This window comes from Parasteatoda tepidariorum, chromosome 6 (genome assembly GCF_982258835.1).
Source record: "Parasteatoda tepidariorum strain Cologne lab strain chromosome 6, Ptep-v5.0, whole genome shotgun sequence".
NCBI classification, from domain to species: domain Eukaryota; kingdom Metazoa; phylum Arthropoda; class Arachnida; order Araneae; family Theridiidae; genus Parasteatoda; species Parasteatoda tepidariorum.
The window spans coordinates 108,920,969-108,945,726 of record NC_141760.1 but is presented as its reverse complement, the minus strand read 5'-3'; the positions used below and the strand labels follow the sequence as shown (position 1 = coordinate 108,945,726).

Here is a 24,758-nt window from a genome sequence, read left to right as displayed (position 1 = left end):
TTTCGAGCAGCGGCCTTTATTTTATCATAATATTGCAGTCTATAATATTTTGCAGTCATATTTTAATATCCTTTTTTATAAGGATGACAACATACTAATTTTTCTAGGCTTTTATTGAGGAAAAAATAAGGAAATTTATTTACAAATTATGTACATGTGGAGCAGAGTTTCGGGACACAACTTTACCGTATCATTTCCAAAAGATAACTGCACGCTTTCTTACGTGTACCATATAATTATTCGTTCATGTCATGTGATCTATAATATTCAGACTTCTTTGTTAGAACTGGCGCCGTAAGATCTTAAGACCAGATGGAGATGAATTAATATCTCAATATAGTTCTTGATTTTAATGGGAATTCGGCTTCATGAAGATATTTTACTGCGCGATTTAGATTCATTCTATAAAAAAAGATTTCATCGCTATTCAATGAAACTTAATATATACGTGAAGAGCTAAGTTAAGTATGTGAAGGAGATTATTTAATGTTCTCATAAACCAGATAAGCTTGTCTGCAGATAAGATATAATTTTTTTTAAGTTTAGTCTTAAGATCCTTTTAATTTTATCAATCTGGTATTTTAGATGTTACATATATACATATATACAAATATATATATATACAAATTAAAAGTTTTAAAATTTCTAATCTTTTTTGAGCAAACAATGTATTGCTTATACGGCATGTATGATGTATGAACGATTTTTATAATTTCATTCTTTCAACATTTCATGAGTGACGCTAAAAATTGTTTCACTAAGTAACACGTTCCCATTTTACTCACTCGATTATGGCTGCTGAAGCCGTTAACAGGCGTAAACTGAATTTGATGAACATTACAGGTTTGGAAAAAAAATTATAGTTGTAGTAAATTGAATATTCAGTAATTAAATCATATTTCAGTTTCTGTGTCTACTTGAAAAAAAATCCCGAAGTAAAAGTTAATGATTTATGACGAAAATAGTTACATTTTCTATTACAAACGGAAATATGCATTCTTTTAGAGCAGACACAAAATCAATTTATCACTAATGCGTCTGATATTCAAAATAGCAAGTTTAGGAATCTCCATATTTTTAATGAACTCTTTATAAATTATTATTCTAATTCGTATAATGTTCTGATAAAAAAAATAATAACGTGTGCACAAAAATATTTTGCGATTATCCATTATATCCATCATTCATTATTACGTTTAAAGAATAGCATTAAATCAATAAAACAAACATTATGAAAACAATAAAAAGGGGGGGGGAGTAAACTGAATAAGATAAATAATGCAATATTATATTTTTCCTATTACGATCGTTATTTATAGAGTGCTTTAATCTACTTTCGCAGGATATCCGGCATTTGCAGTTGTTACATTATCTGCATTGTTCCAATTGCTTAAGTCACTTTTAGTAGATGAAAAAAATAAGTTACGTTAAATATATTTTTTCATTTCGCTGTATAGGCGCATATTCGTTAAATAAATATTATTACAATGCATTAATTTGGAAATCACATTATAACACTGTATTTATAGATGAAAATAAATACAATCCTCGATAAAAAAAATTATACTTTATAGGAAAATAACTTTGAAATATATTTTATTGTGTAATGTTTTTTGATAGTTTGCCGATAGAAGTATTGTTTTAAATAAATCTCAGTAATTTCAATAATATATCTAAAAAGAAAAGAAATGCGAGAATCATTATTTATTTGTTGAGTACTTTTTAATAAATCGGTAATCTTATTGTTAACGGATATTTCGTTAATTTTTATTTACTTCCTAACAAAACTGATTGAAATAATATGCAATTCATTCACTTAAAAACAATTTTATTCGTAGACTTTGACAACTCAATGAATCTGTTTAAAAGGTACACTTTCTTTTGCAGAATGGCAACAATGATTTTCAAATACTTCACATAAACTATAAATATACTTAATATTCTAAAAATTCAGCTGATCAGAAATTTAATAACTGTCTTGCAAATGGAAGGATATGTATATTTTATAAAACCGAGTATGTAAGTTGAATATTTTTAAATTTTTCATATTACGTTCGGTTATTATTGAAAGTTTAAATTAAAAAAATTTAGATGAAAATGATAAAATCATTTATTTTAAACCAGGAATTACTATTAAAAACGAATTTACCTTATATTTACTATTACAGTTTGATGATTATCAAAATTATGATAAATAAACGAACATGATGTAACTTAATGTGAGTACTTCAACAAAAATTACTTCTAATGTTTTTAAAATAGGGTAAGCTAACCAGTGAATGAACACTTAAGCTTCGCCTTTCTTTTAAAAAATCATATTAATTTCAAAATTCGCAATTTTAGTTAAATGACAGTGTCAACATATTTGTTACTAATTGCAAATTATGTAAAAAAAATTGTAGAGAACTTACATAATATTGTTTTAAATAACAAGTTCAAATAACAAGTAGTAAGAAGACCAAGTGAAGGAACAGCTCTTACCAGTGAATGCACACCCAGTAAGGGAACACTTAATTTTGGTTATTTTATAATGCTCTGTATGAATTTATAAGCCATACAAATATTTTATTTTCATTAACTTAGAAAAAAAACAGTAAAGGAACACTCGTTCCTTCCTAGTTTTTCATCGTTTGGTGATTCAGTGAATAAACACCCCCTTATCTCAGTACTTTATTATGCTATGATGCTTAAAAAAATGAAACGAAACTTCAATAACTATATTTTGAATTCTCTTTTTCACAGTGAGAAAAATAGAACTATTACATGCAATTAATTCCACTTCAAACATATAAATACAAACATTCACCTTATAAATTTTTCAAAGAAACAAGGTGTTGCAGAGATAATAACAAATTCAAAAATTTTTCCAGAGAAGTCTATTTGACCAGGTAATCCAAAACATTGCTAGATGACTTCCTATTGTTTGGCAGTAAGCTATTGTTACCAATCAATCTAAAGAAAAACTTTCAGATTCTTATTTTTGATCAATATATATGAAATGTTCCTTCACTGGGTAGTGTTCCTTCACTGGTTGGTTTACCCTATATCTTTGCACAAAACTATATATTTTTGAAAATTTTGACACATATCCTTTTACATGAAATCAATATCAAAATTCTCTTTGAGACCAAAAAAATTTCAAAAATCTTTAAAGTGTCCACGAAATGATTCCCTAAAATGCGGCAATTCATAACAGTATGTAAAAAAAAAGAAGACAACATCATAAACCGCTGCTGAGTGTAGGATCCTTTAAATATAAGATGCATAAAATAATTTTACAAAATTTTTTCCAAATAATTTACAGCATCTCCGATTTAAGCGACATCTGCCTTAAGAATGCAGATATGCAAGGACAAATAAAATAAAAATTTAAAAATCTTCTATATATATTTTTGCACTAAACTATATATTTTTGAAAATTTTGACACATATCCTTTCACATGAAATCAATATCAAAACTCTCTTTGATACCAAAAAAATTAAAAAAGTCTTTAAAGTGTCCACGAAATGATTCTCTAATATGCGGCAATTAATAACGCTATGTAAATAAAAGAAAACATCATAAATCGTTGTAGAGTATTGGATATATGAAATGTTCAATATATATGAAATGTTCCTTCACTGGGTAGTGTTCCTTCACTGGTTGGTTTACCCTACATTAATTGTTATGCAATTTTTGAAATTTTTGTAAAATTCGAATATTTAATTCATACGACTCTTTTTTGAGAAAAAAAGCCCTGTACACATAATTGTAAAGAACTTAAGTAATATTGCTGAACTTGAGCAATAATTTATATGCTTTGTTTCCAAACTCTAGTGGTTATTATGGCATCAAGTCTCTCTCTCATTATCTCTCTACATTAGTGACAACTAACTCTCTCTCCTTGACAGATGGCAGCGCTGCATAATTTCGTTTCGTTCAACTATTCACATTGATTCGACCTACAAATCGTCTGAGTCTATCACAACGACAAGGTCCAAACTGAAGGTAACTTCAAGGAGTTCTTCAGATTTTTCTTCAGATTTATGAAAAATAACTGTTTTTAAAATAAGTTAAATAAGAACAATACATATGATAAAATATATTTTTTGCTGCGTTCAGCTTATTAAATTAGGAATATTTTTCTTTTTACGTTTTTGAAATTAGTTACAGATTTCATCAATACATGGCAATTCAAATTGGAAAAACTGTGAAATATTTTGTCTGCTGCATATCAAATCCATTACAACTAAAATATTTGTAGGGGCGTTTGTTACTTTTACCAACAGACTGTGCACCATATTACAAATAGTGGCAATTTCGCAAACGTCTTGAATAAGTGATAGACAGATCATGTGTTAGAATCTCCTCGTCATCAAACTAACCGAAGAGGTTTCTGTGATTGCTCACACAAATGCGGGTCTGCAGAAAATCTTCTACGAAGGCTAGTTTGTTCTAATGCTTGATTTATGAGTTCCCCCGCCTTCTGAGTTGACTTCACAATTACAGGACTATGAAGTTGACCTTTGTTATTCTCAACCCAAAAAACGAACAGGTCGCAGATTATAAAATTCAGTAAAATAGTGCTCCCTCTAGTGAGTATTTTGTAACTGATTTTGAGACCATGGGAGAATAAATGAACTGGTTTTCTAGATTAAACGCAGATATTTCTATCATCTTCTTTAAATGAAAATATTTCTTTTTAAATAATTTTACAAATCGTTGGATATTTTCTGGGACAATATTAAATGATTCCTTAAGACACTACCGTTTTCAGTAACTTAAATGAAAGTCCAGAGTTTTTTTTTTCTTTCTATTTCTAAGTTTGATATAAATTGGATTAAACATGAAACTAACTTTTTCTAATTTGAAATTCAGTTTCTTTTCCAACATTTACACTTTTTCTGAGGCATTCTCGGTAATATTGTATAACAAAAATTTATTTACTAACATTTTTTTTTCAATTATGACATAATAGATAGTCCATCCGCTTTTAGTATTTATTAATGTTGTTTTATGAAGTTTATTATATATATTTGAGACAAAAATGTAATACTCGGCCGAAAGTTTAGGAAATATAAAACTTCGCCCGTTATTTCATACTAGATTTTCTCGTACTTCTCCGATTTTCTTCTTTAAATAAATAGAAAAATTCAATTTTTTGAAATAATATCTCGTAAGTCTCTTGTAACATGTTTTTTTTTCCAATTCTGAAATAGCTTTGATGCATTAAAGGATGATTGTATGCAATTCTATATCCCGCAAAAATACAATCCAATTTGATAAATTGTTTTTCCCAAAAGAAATGAAAACTACAATGTAGTATTTGAGGATAGTGTAATGGTGTAATATCTTATTTGATGTTCAAAAAAAATTTATGAATGGACACTTTATTTTAAGTTGATACCAAATTTACCATTCATTTGAACTCTAAAGTGTGTTATAGCACCAATAAAATGAAGTGTTTCCATCAAGCCTACGTACATTCACACCATTCATGAATCGTTTTCGCTTCCATACTCGCCAATTTTGGCGTATTTTAGATAGAGTTAGTAAATTGTTTACATTCGAATACAAAATGGTTTGAATTTGATGTTGTCTTGCTCTCTGCTATGCATCTACAAAACAGTCCCGTGTGAACTGATCGTAAAGACACGATTCCCAATAGAACACCGAAGTAAAGCTTCACTGGCTGCTGTAAGTAAGCGGGTAGGTGACCACTTTGATCAACCTGAGTAGGAGCCGAAGGTGCGTGGTATCGATCCTCGCTAAACTGTTATACAGTAAAGTGCCCGATTTCGCTTGCAGGTCATCGGGCTACCAGAGCAGAGGATCGAAATTGCGATGGTAAGTCTTCGGATCATCCTCAGGGATGCTTCTCAGACAGTCGCCAATAGACCATTGTGCAGCTCTAGTGCGACGTAAATAAAGAACCTACCTTCTACAAAAAAAAAAAGTTCGCCGTAACAAAATGTATGATGTTATTAGTTGCATAATAAGTAATAAGGGTAACTCGGTTTTAATTTTTAAATATGAGTCAACTGCATGAAATAATTTTATTATGTGTAATTTCAATCCGTTTCTGTTCTGATAAAACCTGATTTATTTTAATAGTTTCTCTGCTATATTTGATTTACAAATTAATTTTATTTTTTGAATTAATGTATGTAGACATCCTAAACTGACTGTGCTTACTTTTGATTGATTCGTGAATATCATCATGACTCTTTATGCAGATAACTTTTACGTGTATTATATCTAATACTGTTATTATAATCTTAATTGGTAAGGAATACCAATAATGGCTACAACAACTTTACATATAAAATAGTAATATTCATGGTCTCTCACGCAACCAGTACTTGTTATTTGATTACACCTTAAATTACCTCAGGTCCTTGACTACGCTACCATACCCTCCAACTTATGAGGATTTTGAAAATAATTCTTTCTAGTGGTAGCGAACCAAAGTAGAAATTTTTAAAGCAAATGGATCTCTCATAAATCTTTTATCAGAACTTAAGAATCTAGCCATATGGCCTGCACTTTTATAAGTAATAGTGGACAAGTTACGCTAAAATTATTTTTTTTTAAATATTAAGACATTAATTTTGCTACCGTCTGAAAAGAAGATTTCTGAAACTACGGAAATCCCGTAGCAGTTGGAGGGTATGCGCTACTATTGGTGTTATCCCGATGTTTTTTTTTTTTTTTTTTTTTTTTTTTTTTTGTTGAGATACCCTAAACATTTTTACGGTGTATGCTTTTAACAAATATTTAGAATTTGTATAACATTTTAAGAGCCAAAAGACAAACTTACAAGTAATACTAACAACACTGATATAAACAAGCCAATTTTACATAGAACTGGACAATAGTTATGCAATTCAAACTAATCGGAAATGAAAAAAATAAAAAAATTCAAAAATTATTTGTTATATTAATATCAACTAAAAGTTTCTCTAACATTTACAAAAAATTTTAAAGCACACACGTAAACTTTAAAGGCAAAATATTGAACATTTTGTTAGATTTTAAAACGCTTGCTTTTTCCTAGGAATTCTTTACCGTTTTGCTCGTGAAGATAAAAAGTTATTAATTTAGTATCGCATTTTAGTACACATAGAAGATAACATTGCATAGTAGATAATATTATGTTACTTGACTAAGTAATTGAAAAGCTTTAAGGACGGCAAAAGACATTTATTAGATGGACTGACTTGCAATTTTATATTTGAATTAATTTGATTAGAATGATTGAGGAATGCTTTTTGGTGAGGTTCCAAATCGTCTTTATATTCTCAAAAACGTTGAGTATATTTGAAAGATGAAAAAGATGAGTCTGCTCTTCTCATCAATAAACAGTTCCTTCTAAATAATAATTTCTAACTAATAGAAATGCCTTCTGAATGGTAAAATGAAAAAGTTAATTAAACTGATAACAACAATGAAACCGGTGCAACACTTTGTCAACTACGCATCTCTTTTTTATGGAAATCATTTAAGTTTTTTTTTCATACATGATGTGTGATGTTTACGTGAAAACATTTCTTACGACGTTATTTTTTTTCCTTTAGATTTTTGCACACTTTTTTTTCTGCTTTTGTTTCTTCTTTTTTTTAGTAACTAACTTTAAACCGATTATCAGTTTAACGATTTTTTTCCTAATGTATTTCTCCCAAAGAACTCTCCTCTCATATATTTCAAGGTATTTTATTTATTGTCATAAGTAAGGCCTGGATTTTGATGACATTTGCATTTTTTTGCATCTCTGGCATTTTTGGACATTTTTTGTCCTTTAGAGCATTTTTTGAGAGTTATAGGGCATTTTCTTTAAATTTTGGGGCGTATTTCGCATTTTAAAGCATTTTTTAAATTTTTTTTTAATTTTTTCTAATTTTTATTATTTTTTATTATTACATTGGCTTCCAGACAATGAAGAAAATCTCTAGGATATTAAAAGGTGAAGCAACATCTTTTCAAATTGAAGAAGAATTCTCAGTAAGTGTGACCGTCCTTTTTAAGTACGCACCAATAACATCAGTAGACGTTGAAAGAAGCTTCTCCTGGTATAAAAATTTGCTTTCAGACAAGAGACGCTCTTTTACATTTCAAAATATTAAAAAAAAAATTTAATAACCCACTGTAATTCTGATATTTAGTAATATTATGAGATGGAAGTTGTTATATTCATTTAAGTTTCTATACAAAATGAAAATGTTTTGGAGTCAATATATTTTCCTTTCTTTTGTTATTTTGGGATATAAAACATATTTGTCAAACTTTAATGAACGTAGAACAAGTATTGCATTGCTTTATATTTTTTGAAACGACTCATAATAATTTTAAAGAGTAAAAGATTGTTTTAGTTCAACATTTTTACTTCTATTTAAGTCATGTCATAAGGCATTATTAGCGCAATTTTCGCAATTAAGGGCATTTTTTTCACTTTTAAGAGTATTTTTTGAAGTTTGTAAGGGCATTTTTTGTTCTTCTTAAGGGCATTAATTGAGATTTTTTAGGTCATCAAAATCCGGGTTCTAGTCATAAGTAAATAGACACTCAGCCTATGTGGTCGGTAAAGTCTTAGTCTTTGTCGTGGGTTCGATTGTCTGAAACGAATGTCCAACCGAGGTGCACTTTTACCGATAGGGATTTAATGGTTTGGATTACACTCTAATATAGTATAATAGGCCGTGGTGGATCAGAGGTTAGAATACTCACCTCTCAGTGAGGTGACTCCGGTTCGAATCCCAGCTATGGCCTATGGATGCGAATATTGCTCCTGGCTTGTGCAGTGCTGACGTAAATTATCATCAATGCTAGACGGATCATAAGTTATAATTCCTTTACCGTCGAGCTAATTGTGGAAGGTTTTTATTTTATAGTTTTTCTCTCCGTGTAATAACGCCATCAAAAATTCTCCAACAAAATCTAGTCTGTCCTAATGTTTGGTAAAGGAGTTTATTTTGTTTTCTGGGTTGGGTGCAAAATGTCGAGGGTACGGAGTTGAACCTTAATAGTCGTAAACCCAAAAATGGGTCGGCTGTTCAACACCGATTATGAATTAAACTAACGTAGTGCACACGGAAATGTTAGGGTCGATAAAGGTTGACCTACTGGCGGTTTAGCTAATGGGCAAAGTCGGGGGAATATTTCTCCCCAATATACCATTTCTGTATCTAATGACATGGAAAAACCGGTTTTGCTGTGTGGGAAAACCGGTTTTGCTAACCGGAGAAGATTGCTGGTCAATATTCGATTTTTTTTAATTTTTATTTTTTACTTGCAGAACCGTTAGTGGGTTAGTTTTTAGATCGATAATGTAAAAAAAAAATTGCTCTGCTTGCTAACTATACTTCTGTAAATTTACTAAGTGATCTGTGAACATTTTTCTGTAATTTTGCAGAAACTTACCCTTTTTGATTCTCAGCACTCTCAGAAAAAAAAAATTCGCATTTGACGATACAGCTATCCTTGAGCTGTATCTCGTTAATTTTGATAATCATTTCGTCAGGAAATTACGTGATTTGTAACGAATCATGAACTCTCAAATATATGACTAAAACGTTTCCTCACTTACGGAACCACATCGTAGCAATGTGGGAAATTTTTAATTAGAATGAAGACGTGACAATTGAAAATAAAGAGACTATAAAGCTGACCGGTCTGTATGTTGGTCAAAGAGTTGGCTTCGTAACAGGTAGATACCGAGTTCGAATCCTGGTTTGGGTGTAATTTATGTCTCTGTTCTATCAGTCTTTCTAGTGTTATTCGGATGAAATTAAGCCGCGTATACAGTGACCACGTTAAAGTGATTATTAGAAAAGTTTGATAATTTAGGTGGTATGAATTTTATTTTTGTTGAACAAAATAGAATGACGAAATATTTCTTAAATTGTTACGAAATTCGTTTCCTCGAAGAAGTGACGAGAACTATTTCGTCATTCTGACGAAATGTTTGCTCGGAACATATCGCTGGTTCAATACTAAAACGACACTTCTGCATTCACTTCTCATTGAAATAACATGAGAAGTGACTGCAGAAGTGTCGTTTTAGTTTTGAACCAGCGATATATCAGGAAACAGTTTCGTCATAAACGAAGAAAGTTTCTTTAAATTTGAATATGCATTTTTTACAGTGTGTAATTTTGCATAAGATGCCTGATAAATAATTTTTTAGTAGAATCGCTTTTTTACGGAGCATTTTTTTACAGGGTACGGGAAGCGAAAAAATCAATGAATCGGCAAGGCGTAATTAAATCAAAAACAAGGAAATGGAATCGGAGAATATTTTTTTAAATAAATATCGAACAATTTTTAAGCAAAAATTTTATAATACAGCAACCCATTACAAAATTTGAGAACATTTACTTACTTTCGCATTGTTTTTCAAAATCTGTAGCGTCGTCGTCACCAGCTTCAGCTCCAGATTTGAGCTCGTGTAAACCATAGTCGGCTATTTTAACAACCCATCGACTGTCAACTAAGCAGTTGGTGGATTTGAGGTTGCCATGAGATCTGATTTGACTGTCGTGTAGGTAGGTCATGCCCTATTTTTATCAAAAGTAAATAACAAATTGCCTTTTAAATTGTAATCGATCAAATTACTCTAATTTAACAATTTATGCCAAAACTACGATCTGTGGATGAATAAATGGATGTATGAATGAGTCAAACCTGTAAACGGACTGTGACGCGTGTGTGTCTGAAGACATTATTGGCCATAGATGGCACCACAGAAAAACAAGAAACGCACCCTCAGCCTTAAACTCGCTTGTTTTATCCAGTAGGCTTGCTGATATTTGCAAGTTTTATTAGAAGAGCCGCGATGGCTCAGGGGATAGAGCGTTCGACTCCCAATGAGGTGAACCGGGTCCCGGTGATGGCTGGTCGATACGAATTCAGCATACGGCTTGCACCGACCGCAGTGCTGACGTGTAACATCCTCAGTGGTAGACGGATCATAGGTTAGAGTCCCCTTTCCGTCAGGCTAACCGTGGGAGGTTCTCGTCGTCTTCCTCTCCATGTAATTCAAATACGGGTTAGTTTCATCAAAAAATCCTCCACGAAGGCAAATTTCTCCCAGTACTGGAACTGAACCAGGAGTTCAAGTATAAGCGGTAAAAGTCTTCTGGATTGGGTTCAAAATTATGAGACTACGGAGTTGAACATTAGTAGTTGTAACCCAAAAATTGGGTTGGCCGTTCGACGACAGTTACATAAAAGTTTCATTAGAAACAACAACGTTTTAATTTAACAAAAATAAATATTTAACTGTGCCTTTTTTTTTACAATTGGTATATTCAAGCTTCGAGTTCAACTCAATCAATTTTCCAAATCCAGTTTCATTCATTTATTTAGTTTTTCTCACTAATTTATTTTATCATTCAATTTGAAAGCAATCTGTACTTTTCTTTAAATAAAAAAGAAACCTTACTGTAAGTCGAAAAGTAAACTCATTACTTTGTTTTATTTTTTAAATCGTAATTGAAACGAACAAGTAATAAAAGGAAATAAAAAAAAAATCTGTAACAATTGATAATTTTGTATACTTACTCTAATAATATCGCCAATCATAGAAGCGTTAAACATATTGTCTAGTTTTACATCTTCATTTTCCAAAATATCCTGCGAAGTGGAAGTAATATTTTTTTTTCAATTAAGTATTTTTATTATTATAAAAGGAAATTATTAAATCCACTAAAAAATACGTTTAGCTTTATATCATATTATTTTATGCAAGTAACCACCAATAAATAGTTTGTGGAAATGATTATAAGAACAAACTATGAATTAGCAAGGAGATATTAAATCATTCAAATACAAACCAGGGAATTGGCGAATATTTTTTTAAATAAATAATAAACTTTGTAAACCAATACTTTGTGATATTGCAACCCATTATAAAATTTGTAATCTGCGAGCTTAATTATTATTATTATTTACAATAGTATTTAGTATGTTTTAGGTTGAAATTTTTATAAATGGGTTTAGTTATAGTTGTTTTAAACACTGGTACGATTATTTAATCGAACTATTTGTTTTTTACTTTGTTATAGAAACTATTGTTTTAACATTTATACAATGGGTTTTGAAATTATTTGTATAAGAAATTATTATTATTTGCAATAGAAATAATATGTTATTATTATTTTGTTGAGTTAAAAATTTTTATAAATTGGTTTAGCCATAGTTGTTTTAAATACTAGTATGATTATTTTATCAAACTACTTTTATTTTATTTTGTTATAGATACTATTGTTTTAAAATGATTAGTATAAGAAATTATTTTTATTTACAATAATAATATGTTATTATGCTGTTGAGTATAAATTGTTTTAGCTATAGTTGTTTGAAGCACTATTAAAATTATTTTCCCAAACTATTTTTTTTTACTTCGTTACAGAAACTATTGTTTTAACTTAAGTACAGGGTCGTGAAATTATGAATGTAAGAAATTATTATTATCTTCAATAATAATATGTTATTGTTATGCTGTTGAATACAAATTGTTTTAAACACTGGTACGATTACTTTATCAAACTACTTTTTTTTACTTTGTTATAAAACTATTGCTTTAACATTTATACAGTGGGTTGGGTTGTTGAATTTAAATTTTCCATGTTCTATCAATATTTTTTTAATGTTGGTAAGATTTTGTACTAATGTTAGTTACTTTCTGCTTCATTTTCTCAGATACTTTTGCTGTAGAAAAACTCTTTTGTTATAGAACCGCGAAAAATCCCATTTTTCTTCCCTCTCCAGAGATTTGCGTACGTTGTGTCACTGTTAAAGTTATGATTTCCCTATAGGGGAACTACCTATATAATAACTGCGCAAAGGCAATGTGGGGCTATATAGTTTTACCATGTCTTTAGTATCGCTAAGTGTGCTTTATGTTCTTTGAATTGCACCTCGTAGTCAAACTATATATTTTATAATTTATATTTTAATAAATTTTATTTTACCGGTATTGCTCTTTTGATCTCAAATTCAACAAAAGAAAATTAATGTGAATTATGCAATGAAAATTATGTAATGAAAATTAATGCAATTATGTGAATATAAACTTTTTACATTGTTCTAGCAATACTTTTTTTAACACTGGCGTGACTTCGTGATCGAACTAATTTCTTTTATTTTTTTAGCAATTAATTGATTAGAAATTAATTGTTTAGCAATTATTTAGTATGGTGGTGAATTAATGCTATTTTATCGAAATATTTAAGACTAAAACTCCCATGAAATATAAAAATGGGCTTGCCTTTCTATTCTTCACTTTTGATACATATGTTACCGTGAATTTCCGAAACCAAGAGAATGTGGACTGTCACCGGTGAATGTCAACAATCACATAGTTGCTTTGCTGATTGTCAGAAATATTTGATATTAATTTATTGGTTGATATTATTATATTTATTCGATATTTTAATATCTTCTGAAGACAGACTAGCAGTAGCCCGACGACCTGCGCGCGAAGTCTGGCACTTTACCGTAGAACAGTTTAACAAGGATCGATACCGCGTTCCCTCGGTCCTTTCACAGACTGATCAAAGTGGTATTCCACTCACTCGTTGACCGCAGCCAGTGATGCTTGACTTTTGCGTTCTACTGAACAGCGTCTTTACGATAAGTCTACTGCGGTATAAAAGGAAAGTGGAAAATTCGCGTTAAGCTTAATATATACATCATTTTACTAACTGTGTTAAATTTAGAATAATATATGTAAATCTAAGCTGTAAGAAAAGGTTTCTTAAAATTTAGAGAAAAAAAAATGAGTCAAAATATCTTGGAAACAAATAACAGTCGAATTTGAAATCCCCTGTATTCGTTATTGAGTGTTGGAATTTGAAACCTCATTTACTCATTTTAGAGCAATATGCATAGTCTCAAAAATATTGTAAAGTGTCGTTGGCTGCAGGCAGGATTCGAATCAAAGACCTTCAGTTTCGTTGTAGGATGCTCCAACCACCCTAGTTGTACACTCCAGTTCAGAAAAAGTCAGGAAACTTTATCTGGCAGCAGTGACACATAATGACATACATTTCATTCCCTTAAGAGTTTTTTAAGATGTAGCGAAATAAACAAAATGTGAAATTAAAATTGTTGATCTTCTGACAGAGCTATTTGGGATCCTATTTTCCAAATTGCAGTTATCTGTGCCATTGAAATTGTTATTGTATGTGTCAGTGAGGCAGCCAATGTTTAAATCTTCCTAACTCTCCCTGGATTGGGCTGTACAACTATGGTGGTTACCATTCCGGCAATCGACGATTATTTCTCTCGCACGTTTCTGCCTATGTATCTTTTTTAAGGCAAAAATTACTATCCCTAGTCAAAATTTCTGATGGTTTTACATTGATTGACCAACATATAATCTTGATGATAACGATCATGAACAATTGTATTTTTATATAGTAACCAACATAAGTAACCATCACCCCAATGTAGGAATTCGAACTGATTTATGATGGTCCAACAAAAGAGTAGCAACTTGTTTTGATGGTTTGTTCATGTTGAACCATCACGAATTTCCATCATAGTGTCTTAGAAATCCAATGTTGGAACGATCAGGAACCACCATCATCCCAATGTAGGAATTCGAACTGATTTATGATGGTCCAACAAAAGAGTAGAAACTTGTTTTGATGGTTTGTTCATGTTGAACCATCACGAATTTCCATCATAGTGTCTTAGAAATCCAATGTTGGAATGATCAGGAACCACCATCATCCCAATGTAGGAATTCGAACTGATTTATGATGGTCCAACAAAAGAGTAGAAACTTGTTTTGATGGTTTGTTCATGTTGAACCATCACGAATTTCCATCATAGTGTCTTAGAAATCCAATGTTGGAATGATCAGGAACCACCATCATCCCAATGTAGGAATTCGAACTGATTTATGATGGTCCAACAAAAGAGTAGAAACTTGTTTTGATGGTTTGTTCATGTTGAACCATCACGAATTTCCATCATAGTGTCTTAGAAATCCAATGTTGGAACGATCAGGAACCACCATCATCCCAATGTAGGAATTCGAACTGATTTATGATGGTCCAACAAAAGAGTAGAAACTTGTTTTGATGGTTTGTTCATGTTGAACCATCACGAATTTCCATCATAGTGTCTTAGAAATCCAATGTTGGAATGATCAGGAACCACCATCATCCCAATGTAGGAATTCGAACTGATTTATGATGGTCCAACAAAAGAGTAGAAACTTGTTTTGATGGTTTGTTCATGTTGAACCATCACGAATTTCCATCATAGTGTCTTAGAAATCCAATGTTGGAATGATCAGGAACCACCATCATCCCAATGTAGGAATTCGAACTGATTTATGATGGTCCAACAAAAGAGTAGAAACTTGTTTTGATGGTTTGTTCATGTTGAACCATCACGAATTTCCATCATAGTGTCTTAGAAATCCAATGTTGGAATGATCAGGAACCACCATCATCCCAATGTAGGAATTCGAACTGATTTATGATGGTCCAACAAAAGAGTAGCAACTTGTTTTGATGGTTTGTTCATGTTGAACCATCACGAATTTCCATCATAGTGTCTTAGAAATCCAATGTTGGAACGATCAGGAACCACCATCATCCCAATGTAGGAATTCGAACTGATTTATGATGGTCCAACAAAAGAGTAGAAACTTGTTTTGATGGTTTGTTCATGTTGAACCATCACGAATTTCCATCATAGTGTCTTAGAAATCCAATGTTGGAATGATCAGGAACCACCATCATCCCAATGTAGGAATTCGAACTGATTTATGATGGTCCAACAAAAGAGTAGAAACTTGTTTTGATGGTTTGTTCATGTTGAACCATCACGAATTTCCATCATAGTGTCTTAGAAATCCAATGTTGGAATGATCAGGAACCACCATCATCCCAATGTAGGAATTCGAACTGATTTATGATGGTCCAACAAAAGAGTAGAAACTTGTTTTGATGGTTTGTTCATGTTGAACCATCACGAATTTCCATCATAGTGTCTTAGAAATCCAATGTTGGAATGATCAGGAACCACCATCATCCCAATGTAGGAATTCGAACTGATTTATGATGGTCCAACAAAAGAGTAGAAACTTGTTTTGATGGTTTGTTCATGTTGAACCATCACGAATTTCCATCATAGTGTCTTAGAAATCCAATGTTGGAATGATCAGGAACCACCATCATCCCAATGTAGGAATTCGAACTGATTTATGATGGTCCAACAAAAGAGTAGAAACTTGTTTTGATGGTTTGTTCATGTTGAACCATCACGAATTTCCATCATAGTGTCTTAGAAATCCAATGTTGGAATGATCAGGAACCACCATCATCCCAATGTAGGAATTCGAACTGATTTATGATGGTCCAACAAAAGAGTAGAAACTTGTTTTGATGGTTTGTTCATGTTGAACCATCACGAATTTCCATCATAGTGTCTTAGAAATCCAATGTTGGAATGATCAGGAACCACCATCATCCCAATGTAGGAATTCGAACTGATTTATGATGGTCCAACAAAAGAGTAGAAACTTGTTTTGATGGTTTGTTCATGTTGAACCATCACGAATTTCCATCATAGTGTCTTAGAAATCCAATGTTGGAATGATCAGGAACCACCATCATCCCAATGTAGGAATTCGAACTGATTTATGATGGTCCAACAAAAGAGTAGCAACTTGTTTTGATGGTTTGTTCATGTTGAACCATCACGAATTTCCATCATAGTGTCTTAGAAATCCAATGTTGGAACGATCAGGAACCACCATCATCCCAATGTAGGAATTCGAACTGATTTATGATGGTCCAACAAAAGAGTAGAAACTTGTTTTGATGGTTTGTTCATGTTGAACCATCACGAATTTCCATCATAGTGTCTTAGAAATCCAATGTTGGAACGATCAGGAACCACCATCATCCCAATGTAGGAATTCGAACTGATTTATGATGGTCCAACAAAAGAGTAGAAACTTGTTTTGATGGTTTGTTCATGTTGAACCATCACGAATTTCCATCATAGTGTCTTAGAAATCCAATGTTGGAACGATCAGGAACCACCATCATCCCAATGTAGGAATTCAAACTGATTTATGATGGTCCAACAAAAGAGTAGAAACTTGTTTTGATGGTTTGTTCATGTTGAACCATCACGAATTTCCATCATAGTGTCTTAGAAATCCAATGTTGGAATGATCAGGAACCACCATCATCCCAATGTAGGAATTCAAACTGATTTATGATGGTCCAACAAAAGAGTAGAAACTTGTTTTGATGGTTTGTTCATGTTGAACCATCACGAATTTCCATCATAGTGTCTTAGAAATCCAATGTTGGAACGATCAGGAACCACCATCATCCCAATGTAGGAATTCAAACTGATTTATGATGGTCCAACAAAAGAGTAGAAACTTGTTTTGATGGTTTGTTCATGTTGAACCATCACGAATTTCCATCATAGTGTCTTAGAAATCCAATGTTGGAATGATCAGGAACCACCATCATCCCAATGTAGGAATTCGAACTGATTTATGATGGTCCAACAAAAGAGTAGAAACTTGTTTTGATGGTTTGTTCATGTTGAACCATCACGAATTTCCATCATAGTGTCTTAGAAATCCAATGTTGGAATGATCAGGAACCACCATCATCCCAATGTAGGAATTCAAACTGATTTATGATGGTCCAACAAAAGAGTAGAAACTTGTTTTGATGGTTTGTTCATGTTGAACCATCACGAATTTCCATCATAGTGTCTTAGAAATCCAATGTTGGAATGATCAGGAACCACCATCATCCCAATGTAGGAATTCAAACTGATTTATGATGGTCCAACAAAAGAGTAGAAACTTGTTTTGATGGTTTGTTCATGTTGAACCATCACGAATTTCCATCATAGTGTCTTAGAAATCCAATGTTGGAATGATCAGGAACCACCATCATCCCAATGTAGGAATTCAAACTGATTTATGATGGTCCAACAAAAGAGTAGAAACTTGTTTTGATGGTTTGTTCATGTTGAACCATCACGAATTTCCATCATAGTGTCTTAGAAATCCAATGTTGGAATGATCAGGAAGCACCATCATCCCAATGTAGGAATTCAAACTGATTTATGATGGTCCAACAAAAGAGTAGAAACTTGTTTTGATGGTTTGTTCATGTTGAACCATCACGAATTTCCATCATAGTGTCTTAGAAATCCAATGTTGGAATGATCAGGAAGCACCATCATCCCAATGTAGGAATTCAAACTGATTTATGATGGTCCAACAAAAGAGTAGAAACTTGTTTTGATGGTTTGTTCATGTTGAACCATCACGAATTTCCATCATAGTGTCTTAGAAATCCAATGTTGGAATGATCAGGAAGCACCATCATCCCAATGTAGGAATTCAAACTGATTTATGATGGTCCAACAAAAGAGTAGAAACTTGTTTTGATGGTTTGTTCATGTTGAACCATCACGAATTTCCATCATAGTGTCTTAGAAATCCAATGTTGGAATGATCAGGAAGCACCATCATCCCAATGTAGGAATTCAAACTGATTTATGATGGTCCAACAAAAGAGTAGAAACTTGTTTTGATGGTTTGTTCATGTTGAACCATCACGAATTTCCATCATAGTGTCTTAGAAATCCAATGTTGGAATGATCAGGAAGCACCATCATCCCAATGTAGGAATTCAAACTGATTTATGATGGTCCAACAAAAGAGTAGAAACTTGTTTTGATGGTTTGTTCATGTTGAACCATCACGAATTTCCATCATAGTGTCTTAGAAATCCAATGTTGGAATGATCAGGAAGCACCATCATCCCAATGTAGGAATTCAAACTGATTTATGATGGTCCAACAAAAGAGTAGAAACTTGTTTTGATGGTTTGTTCATGTTGAACCATCACGAATTTCCATCATAGTGTCTTAGAAATCCAATGTTGGAATGATCAGGAAGCACCATCATCCCAATGTAGGAATTCAAACTGATTTATGATGGTCCAACAAAAGAGTAGAAACTTGTTTTGATGGTTTGTTCATGTTGAACCATCACGAATTTCCATCATAGTGTCTTAGAAATCCAATGTTGGAATGATCAGGAAGCACCATCATCCCAATGTAGGAATTCAAACTGATTTATGATGGTCCAACAAAAGAGTAGAAACTTGTTTTGATGGTTTGTTCATGTTGAACCATCACGAATTTCCATCATAGTGTCTTAGAAATCCAATGTTGGAATGATCAGGAAGCACCATCATCCCAATGTAGGAATTCAAACTGATTTATGATGGTCCAACAAAAGAGTAGAAACTTGTTTTGATGGTTTGTTCATGTTGAACCATCACGAATTTCCATCATAGTGTCTTAGAAATCCAATGTTGGAATGATCAGGAAGCACCATCATCCCAATGTAGGAATTCAAACTGATTTATGATGGTCCAACAAAAGAGTAGAAACTTGTTTTGATGGTTTGTTCATGTTGAACCATCACGAATTTCCATCATAGTGTCTTAGAAATCCAATGTTGGAATGATCAGGAAGCACCATCATCCCAATGTAGGAATTCAAACTGATTTATGATGGTCCAACAAAAGAGTAGAAACTTGTTTTGATGGTTTGTTCATGTTGAACCATCACGAATTTCCATCATAGTGTCTTAGAAATCCAATGTTGGAATGATCAGGAACCACCATCATCCCAATGTAGGAATTCAAACTGATTTATGATGGTCCAACAAAAGAGTAGAAACTTGTTTTGATGGTTTGTTCATGTTGAACCATCACGAATTTCCATCATAGTGTCTTAGAAATCCAATGTTGGAATGATCAGGAACCACCATCATCCCAATGTAGGAATTCAAACTGATTTATGATGGTCCAACAAAAGAGTAGAAACTTGTTTTGATGGTTTGTTCATGTTGAACCATCACGAATTTCCATCATAGTGTCTTAGAAATCCAATGTTGGAATGATCAGGAACCACCATCATCCCAATGTAGGAATTCAAACTGATTTATGATGGTCCAACATGAAAAAAACCCCAAATTGTTTTGATGGTATATTCCTGAGTACCAACAAGAATTCCCATTAAATCATTATGGATATGTATAGTTGGATGTATACCATCATGAGCCATCACGGATTGTTAGTCCGTGAGAATGAAACTTATCTTGATGGTTAACCATCATAGTATTAAAGTATCATTTTGCATCATGGAATGATGGAAGTTTGTTGGCATATTAAAAAACCATAAACATGTAATGGAAAATGTTGGATGATGGTGACCATCCAATGATATTGGACCTTCATTAATCGTACTGAAACCAACATGAACCATCAAAATTGTTTGATGTGGCCATCAAGAATTTTGACTTGGGATATGCCGTTTCAATCTTGTATGTCACTATACTCAATAATGAATATTAAATTTCTTTAAATTCGACTATTATGTGTTTTGGACGCATTTTTGCACAATTTTGTGAGACTCTTGTTTTCAGTGTATATAGGTTGCACTGTAATGATCACCCTCAATATTTTAAAATGCTTGTAAAGCATAAACCTATGCATATCAGAAATCCAGAAATAATATTTAAATGAAACAGAATAAAAATATTTTCAAACTCTTTTCAATCATAATGGATGCCAATAATCTAAGTGGGATTTAAACCATTTAAGACTAGTTTTTAAGGAAGAAGTTCAAATGCATTTTCTTTTAAAAAGATAATGTTGTTGACAATCCCACTAAATAATTTGAAAAGTTTTTTATTATTTTATTCTTTAGTTTTTTAATAGTTTATCTATTATTATTAGTTTTTTATTCTCTGCTCACTTCGACCTTAATGATTAAATTTGATCTAAAAAGTAATAAATTTAATTTTGATCTTCAAGTCATACTTAATTGAATTAATTTTGATCTTCAAATAATATTTAATTTAATTAAGTTTGATCTTCAAATAATATTTAACTTAATTAATTTTGATCTTCAAATAATATTTAACTTAATTAATTTTGATCTTCAAATAATAAATTTAATTAATTTTGATCTTCAAATAACTATTAACCTTTAAATTTGATCTTCAAATAACTACTAACGTTAAATTTTGATCTTCAAATATGTCTTCAAATGTGTATAGTTTTGCTTTATGACTTGCCAATGTTCGAAAAATATACATTTTGTCATGCTATTACAAAACTATTTGCTTTTGTTTTTATTGGAATCATTAAATTTTTTTGTTGCTAAACCACAAATTATAATGATTGGTTTAAATTTGTTATCTTCTCTTAATATATGACTAGCTAAAATTTGTTTCTCAAATATTTCCAATATGCTCCTCAATGTACATGATTTTACTTTGTTTCTTACTGTATTCTAAAAATGTATTTTGAAGGCTTCCATTTCGACAACCAGTGGAATGGTTTTTTTCTCTTATTATGAAAAATGAATGAAATAAGAACTTAGATTTTGCAATATATTGACCTCACCTTTAAGCTTCCTCTAGAGCAATATTCGGTCACAATGCAGATGACGGGGGGATCAATACAGGCTCCAATAAAAGGATTCAGGTTATCATGCCGCAGATCTCTCATCTACGGAAGGAAAGAGATGACATACAAGTATTCAAACACAAAACTATGTGCAGAATTCATACAAAAATGAAAGCTTACAATTTCGATACAATGAATTGATGAAACGGTTGAAATACAATTGTCTTCTTTTCAAATAAGCAAATCAAAATATTTAGTCAGATTGAATGATTTACAATTTATGTAAAATCAGAACCTAAAGAGTAGTTGAAATGTTCGGCTCTTAAGCTTTTATTGTAACTTGTATTGAACCATTATGAAAGTTTAATGAATATTTAAGTGAATATTCATTAAATGAATATTCAGAATATTCAGATTTAAGTGGATATTCATTTAAATTTATAAATTTAAACTTTCGTTATGCACAGATCAGAATTTAAAGGTAGAAAATCGCAATTTATATTAATGACATAATAAACAGAATAACAATGAGACTCAATTGAAGCATCTGAATTCAACTGTACTTTCATTAAAAGCAATTATATGAGTAACATATTATTTTGGGACTACATTAACACAGTTAATTTTCAGTAGCCAATTGATGCAAATTCCTCCTTTGTTTATAATGGATTAATTATTAAACAATAATTGATTATTAAAAATGCCGGTATTTGACAGGGTTCGTAGTTGTTCTGATTTTCCAGATAAACAATATTATGTCCTTATCTGCCCTGGATTTTAGCGTTTTGTCCTCATATTCTTGATTATTTTTGTTTGTTTGTTTGTTTAGAACCTACAACTTCGATGAACACGTGATTTTTGAGGAATGATCTGCATTGTTTTTAAACTATTTTTGGCTAGAAAAGGAAATGCGAAAAACTAGACTAGTGAAATCTAGTACTTCAAGTAGTGAAATCCGTCACGTTTTCCGGATGAAAAGGAATTCAGCGTCGAACGAAACCTCTTCTTTATTTTCCCCTTTTTCTCAGCATTATTGATATTCTTATATTTATTCGATATTTTGATATCTCAGCATGTATTCGAAGAAACATCAGTGTTCGGAGTACGGGTTAAATGCATACTAGGCAGTTGCACTTGATCTTAATAAAGCATTGATGTAAGGTATACCGGGCAAATGTATACCGTGCGCTTAACTAGACTTAGTATATAATCGGACAATTACTAAAGTAACTATGTGATTGTCAATAACCACCGATTTCGGTCATTTACAGTAACATACTCATCCAAACAAAATTCCTTATTTTATTAAATATGTAGATTATTTAATTCATAAAAATCACTAACAGTTTAAATTTATTGACCGTCCATTAATTCTCCTAATGTTCTCCCAATAACTAATTTCTCCTCGTTCAGATTTATAAGCATGTTTCAGTCTTTTGGTCATTTTTTCGAAAAGAAACTCAGCATTTATAATGGAGATATTTTTTTCTTAATATGATTTATCACTAATTAGAAATTAATGTTAAAGATAAACTTATTTTAACATTTTTGAGTAGTTTCTCTTGTCCAAGAGAACAAAATTGTAATGTTTTTATTACACAATCGAAAGTACTTTTAAGGTAACTGTTCAATTTCTTAGTTTTTTTTTCATTTGTTTTTATTTTGATGATCCAGATTACAATGTATTTAGTGGTACTAACTATTACGATTTATCCGTAAATATTACGATTTTGTTGTCAAGATTACGGTTTTATAATTGAGTAATAAACGGTAATAGAGGGTTCTGTGAATTTTCGTAATAATCTGTTAAAAATAAGTTTTTTCTCCTAATTAACTACCAAGAGTTATCGAATTTCGTTGTTTGCAGCAATTATTAAGAAAAAGTAACACTTATGGGTTAATTTTCTTTATTTAATAGTAATTTCACGTATAATATTTTAATATTATGCCTGTGTATAATTAAATCGTAAATACACCTTAAAACTGCGCTTATTTGAATTTTCTTAACGATATATGTTTTATTGTTATCTGTTAGCTAGTTTGGGAAGTATGCATCTCAGTGCATTAAGTTTTTATATCATTCGATTATTTTAGTCAACATTTATTCCTTAGTACAGTAAATTTTCAATGCCTCAAACTTCGATAACTCGAAAGCCTTGTTTTGTCAAAAAAATATTTTCCCCTTGTCATTATATTATGTTATTTTGAATTCCTATACCGAAGAATCTCTTCTCAAAACTTTATGTCGAATTTTTTTTCGAAATATAAAGTGAATTTTTTCGGAAAATCACAATGTTAGTTTATTGTAAACCATTTTTTATTCTATTTAATGCATAATTTTTTTCTTATTGTTAAAAATAAAATTATGTTGTATTTATTCTTAAAGTCAACTATCATTACATACATATTTATTAGAAGTTATTCTTATGTTTCGTGGCTCTATTTTTCAGAGTAATATTTTAGAACATATTTAGTTCTGAACTTGTTATCTCAAGAATTCGTTTACTCGAAATTTTTTTAGCGTCCCTTCAACTTTAAGGTATCGAGAGTATAAATTTCATGAACATGACTTAGTTTTGATGTCATTTATTTTTGCTTGAAAATAACTATAATCGTTAGTTTTTTTTTTAAACTATTTCGATCTATGTATTAAGGAATCTGTTTTCAAAGTCAAATAGAATCAGGTTCTGAGCTTTTCGCCGAATGTAAGCAAAGTCACGCAGTTTAATTACAATCATTTCTGATTAATTTAATATAATCTTAATTTTTATTTGAAAATATTTATTGTTACCCATTTATTTTTCTTTTTGTATGTTGGGGAGAGTTAAAGAAATATGCTGCACAAAACGAAATTTTCAAATCAATGAATTGTACTAGTTTTTTTTTGCACATCGTTTCCTCGTTCTTAAAAATAATTTAGCAAATATCAGTTATTTAGTTTGAACCAAAAAATGTCCTGATTTTTTGTAAAGTGTCCTGATTTTTATTTTAAACTACCACAAACCTCATGTTTGAAGCGTAATGCCTCAGAGGATAGAGTATTCGCCTTCCAATGTGGTGAATCAGGTTCGACCATGGGAGGTTTTCGTGGTTTTCCTCTCCATGTAACGCAAATGCGAATGGGTTTCATCGAAAACTCCTCTGCGAAAGCAAATTTCTCTCAATACTTGATCCAAGAGTTCCCTTGTCTTCTGGATTGTGTTCAAAATTACAAGTCTACGGAGTTGAACGTTCGTAGTTGTTATCCCCAAAAAATTGGTTCGGTTGTTCAACGACGGTTATAAAATAAA

The 24,758-nt window shown here is 31.4% G+C and overlaps 2 protein-coding genes across 2 annotated transcripts in view; one reads left to right on the top strand and one right to left on the bottom strand.

Moving 5' to 3' along the window:
* Positions 1–24,758, top strand: part of LOC107437256 (long-chain-fatty-acid--CoA ligase 5) — a 371,824-nt gene that overhangs the window by 20,306 nt on the left and 326,760 nt on the right. The window lies entirely within an intron of this gene.
* The window catches only part of LOC107452371 (guanylate cyclase 32E), a 193,791-nt gene that overhangs the window by 44,743 nt on the left and 124,290 nt on the right, over positions 1–24,758 (bottom strand). Inside the window, exons 11-13 of the mRNA XM_043050036.3 lie at positions 21,466–21,570; positions 11,540–11,611; positions 10,359–10,533 (exon numbers count right to left, since the gene is read on the bottom strand). Coding sequence (XP_042905970.2) covers positions 10,359–10,533; positions 11,540–11,611; positions 21,466–21,570 — 352 coding nt within the window. The remainder of the gene's footprint in view (positions 1–10,358; positions 10,534–11,539; positions 11,612–21,465; positions 21,571–24,758) is intronic.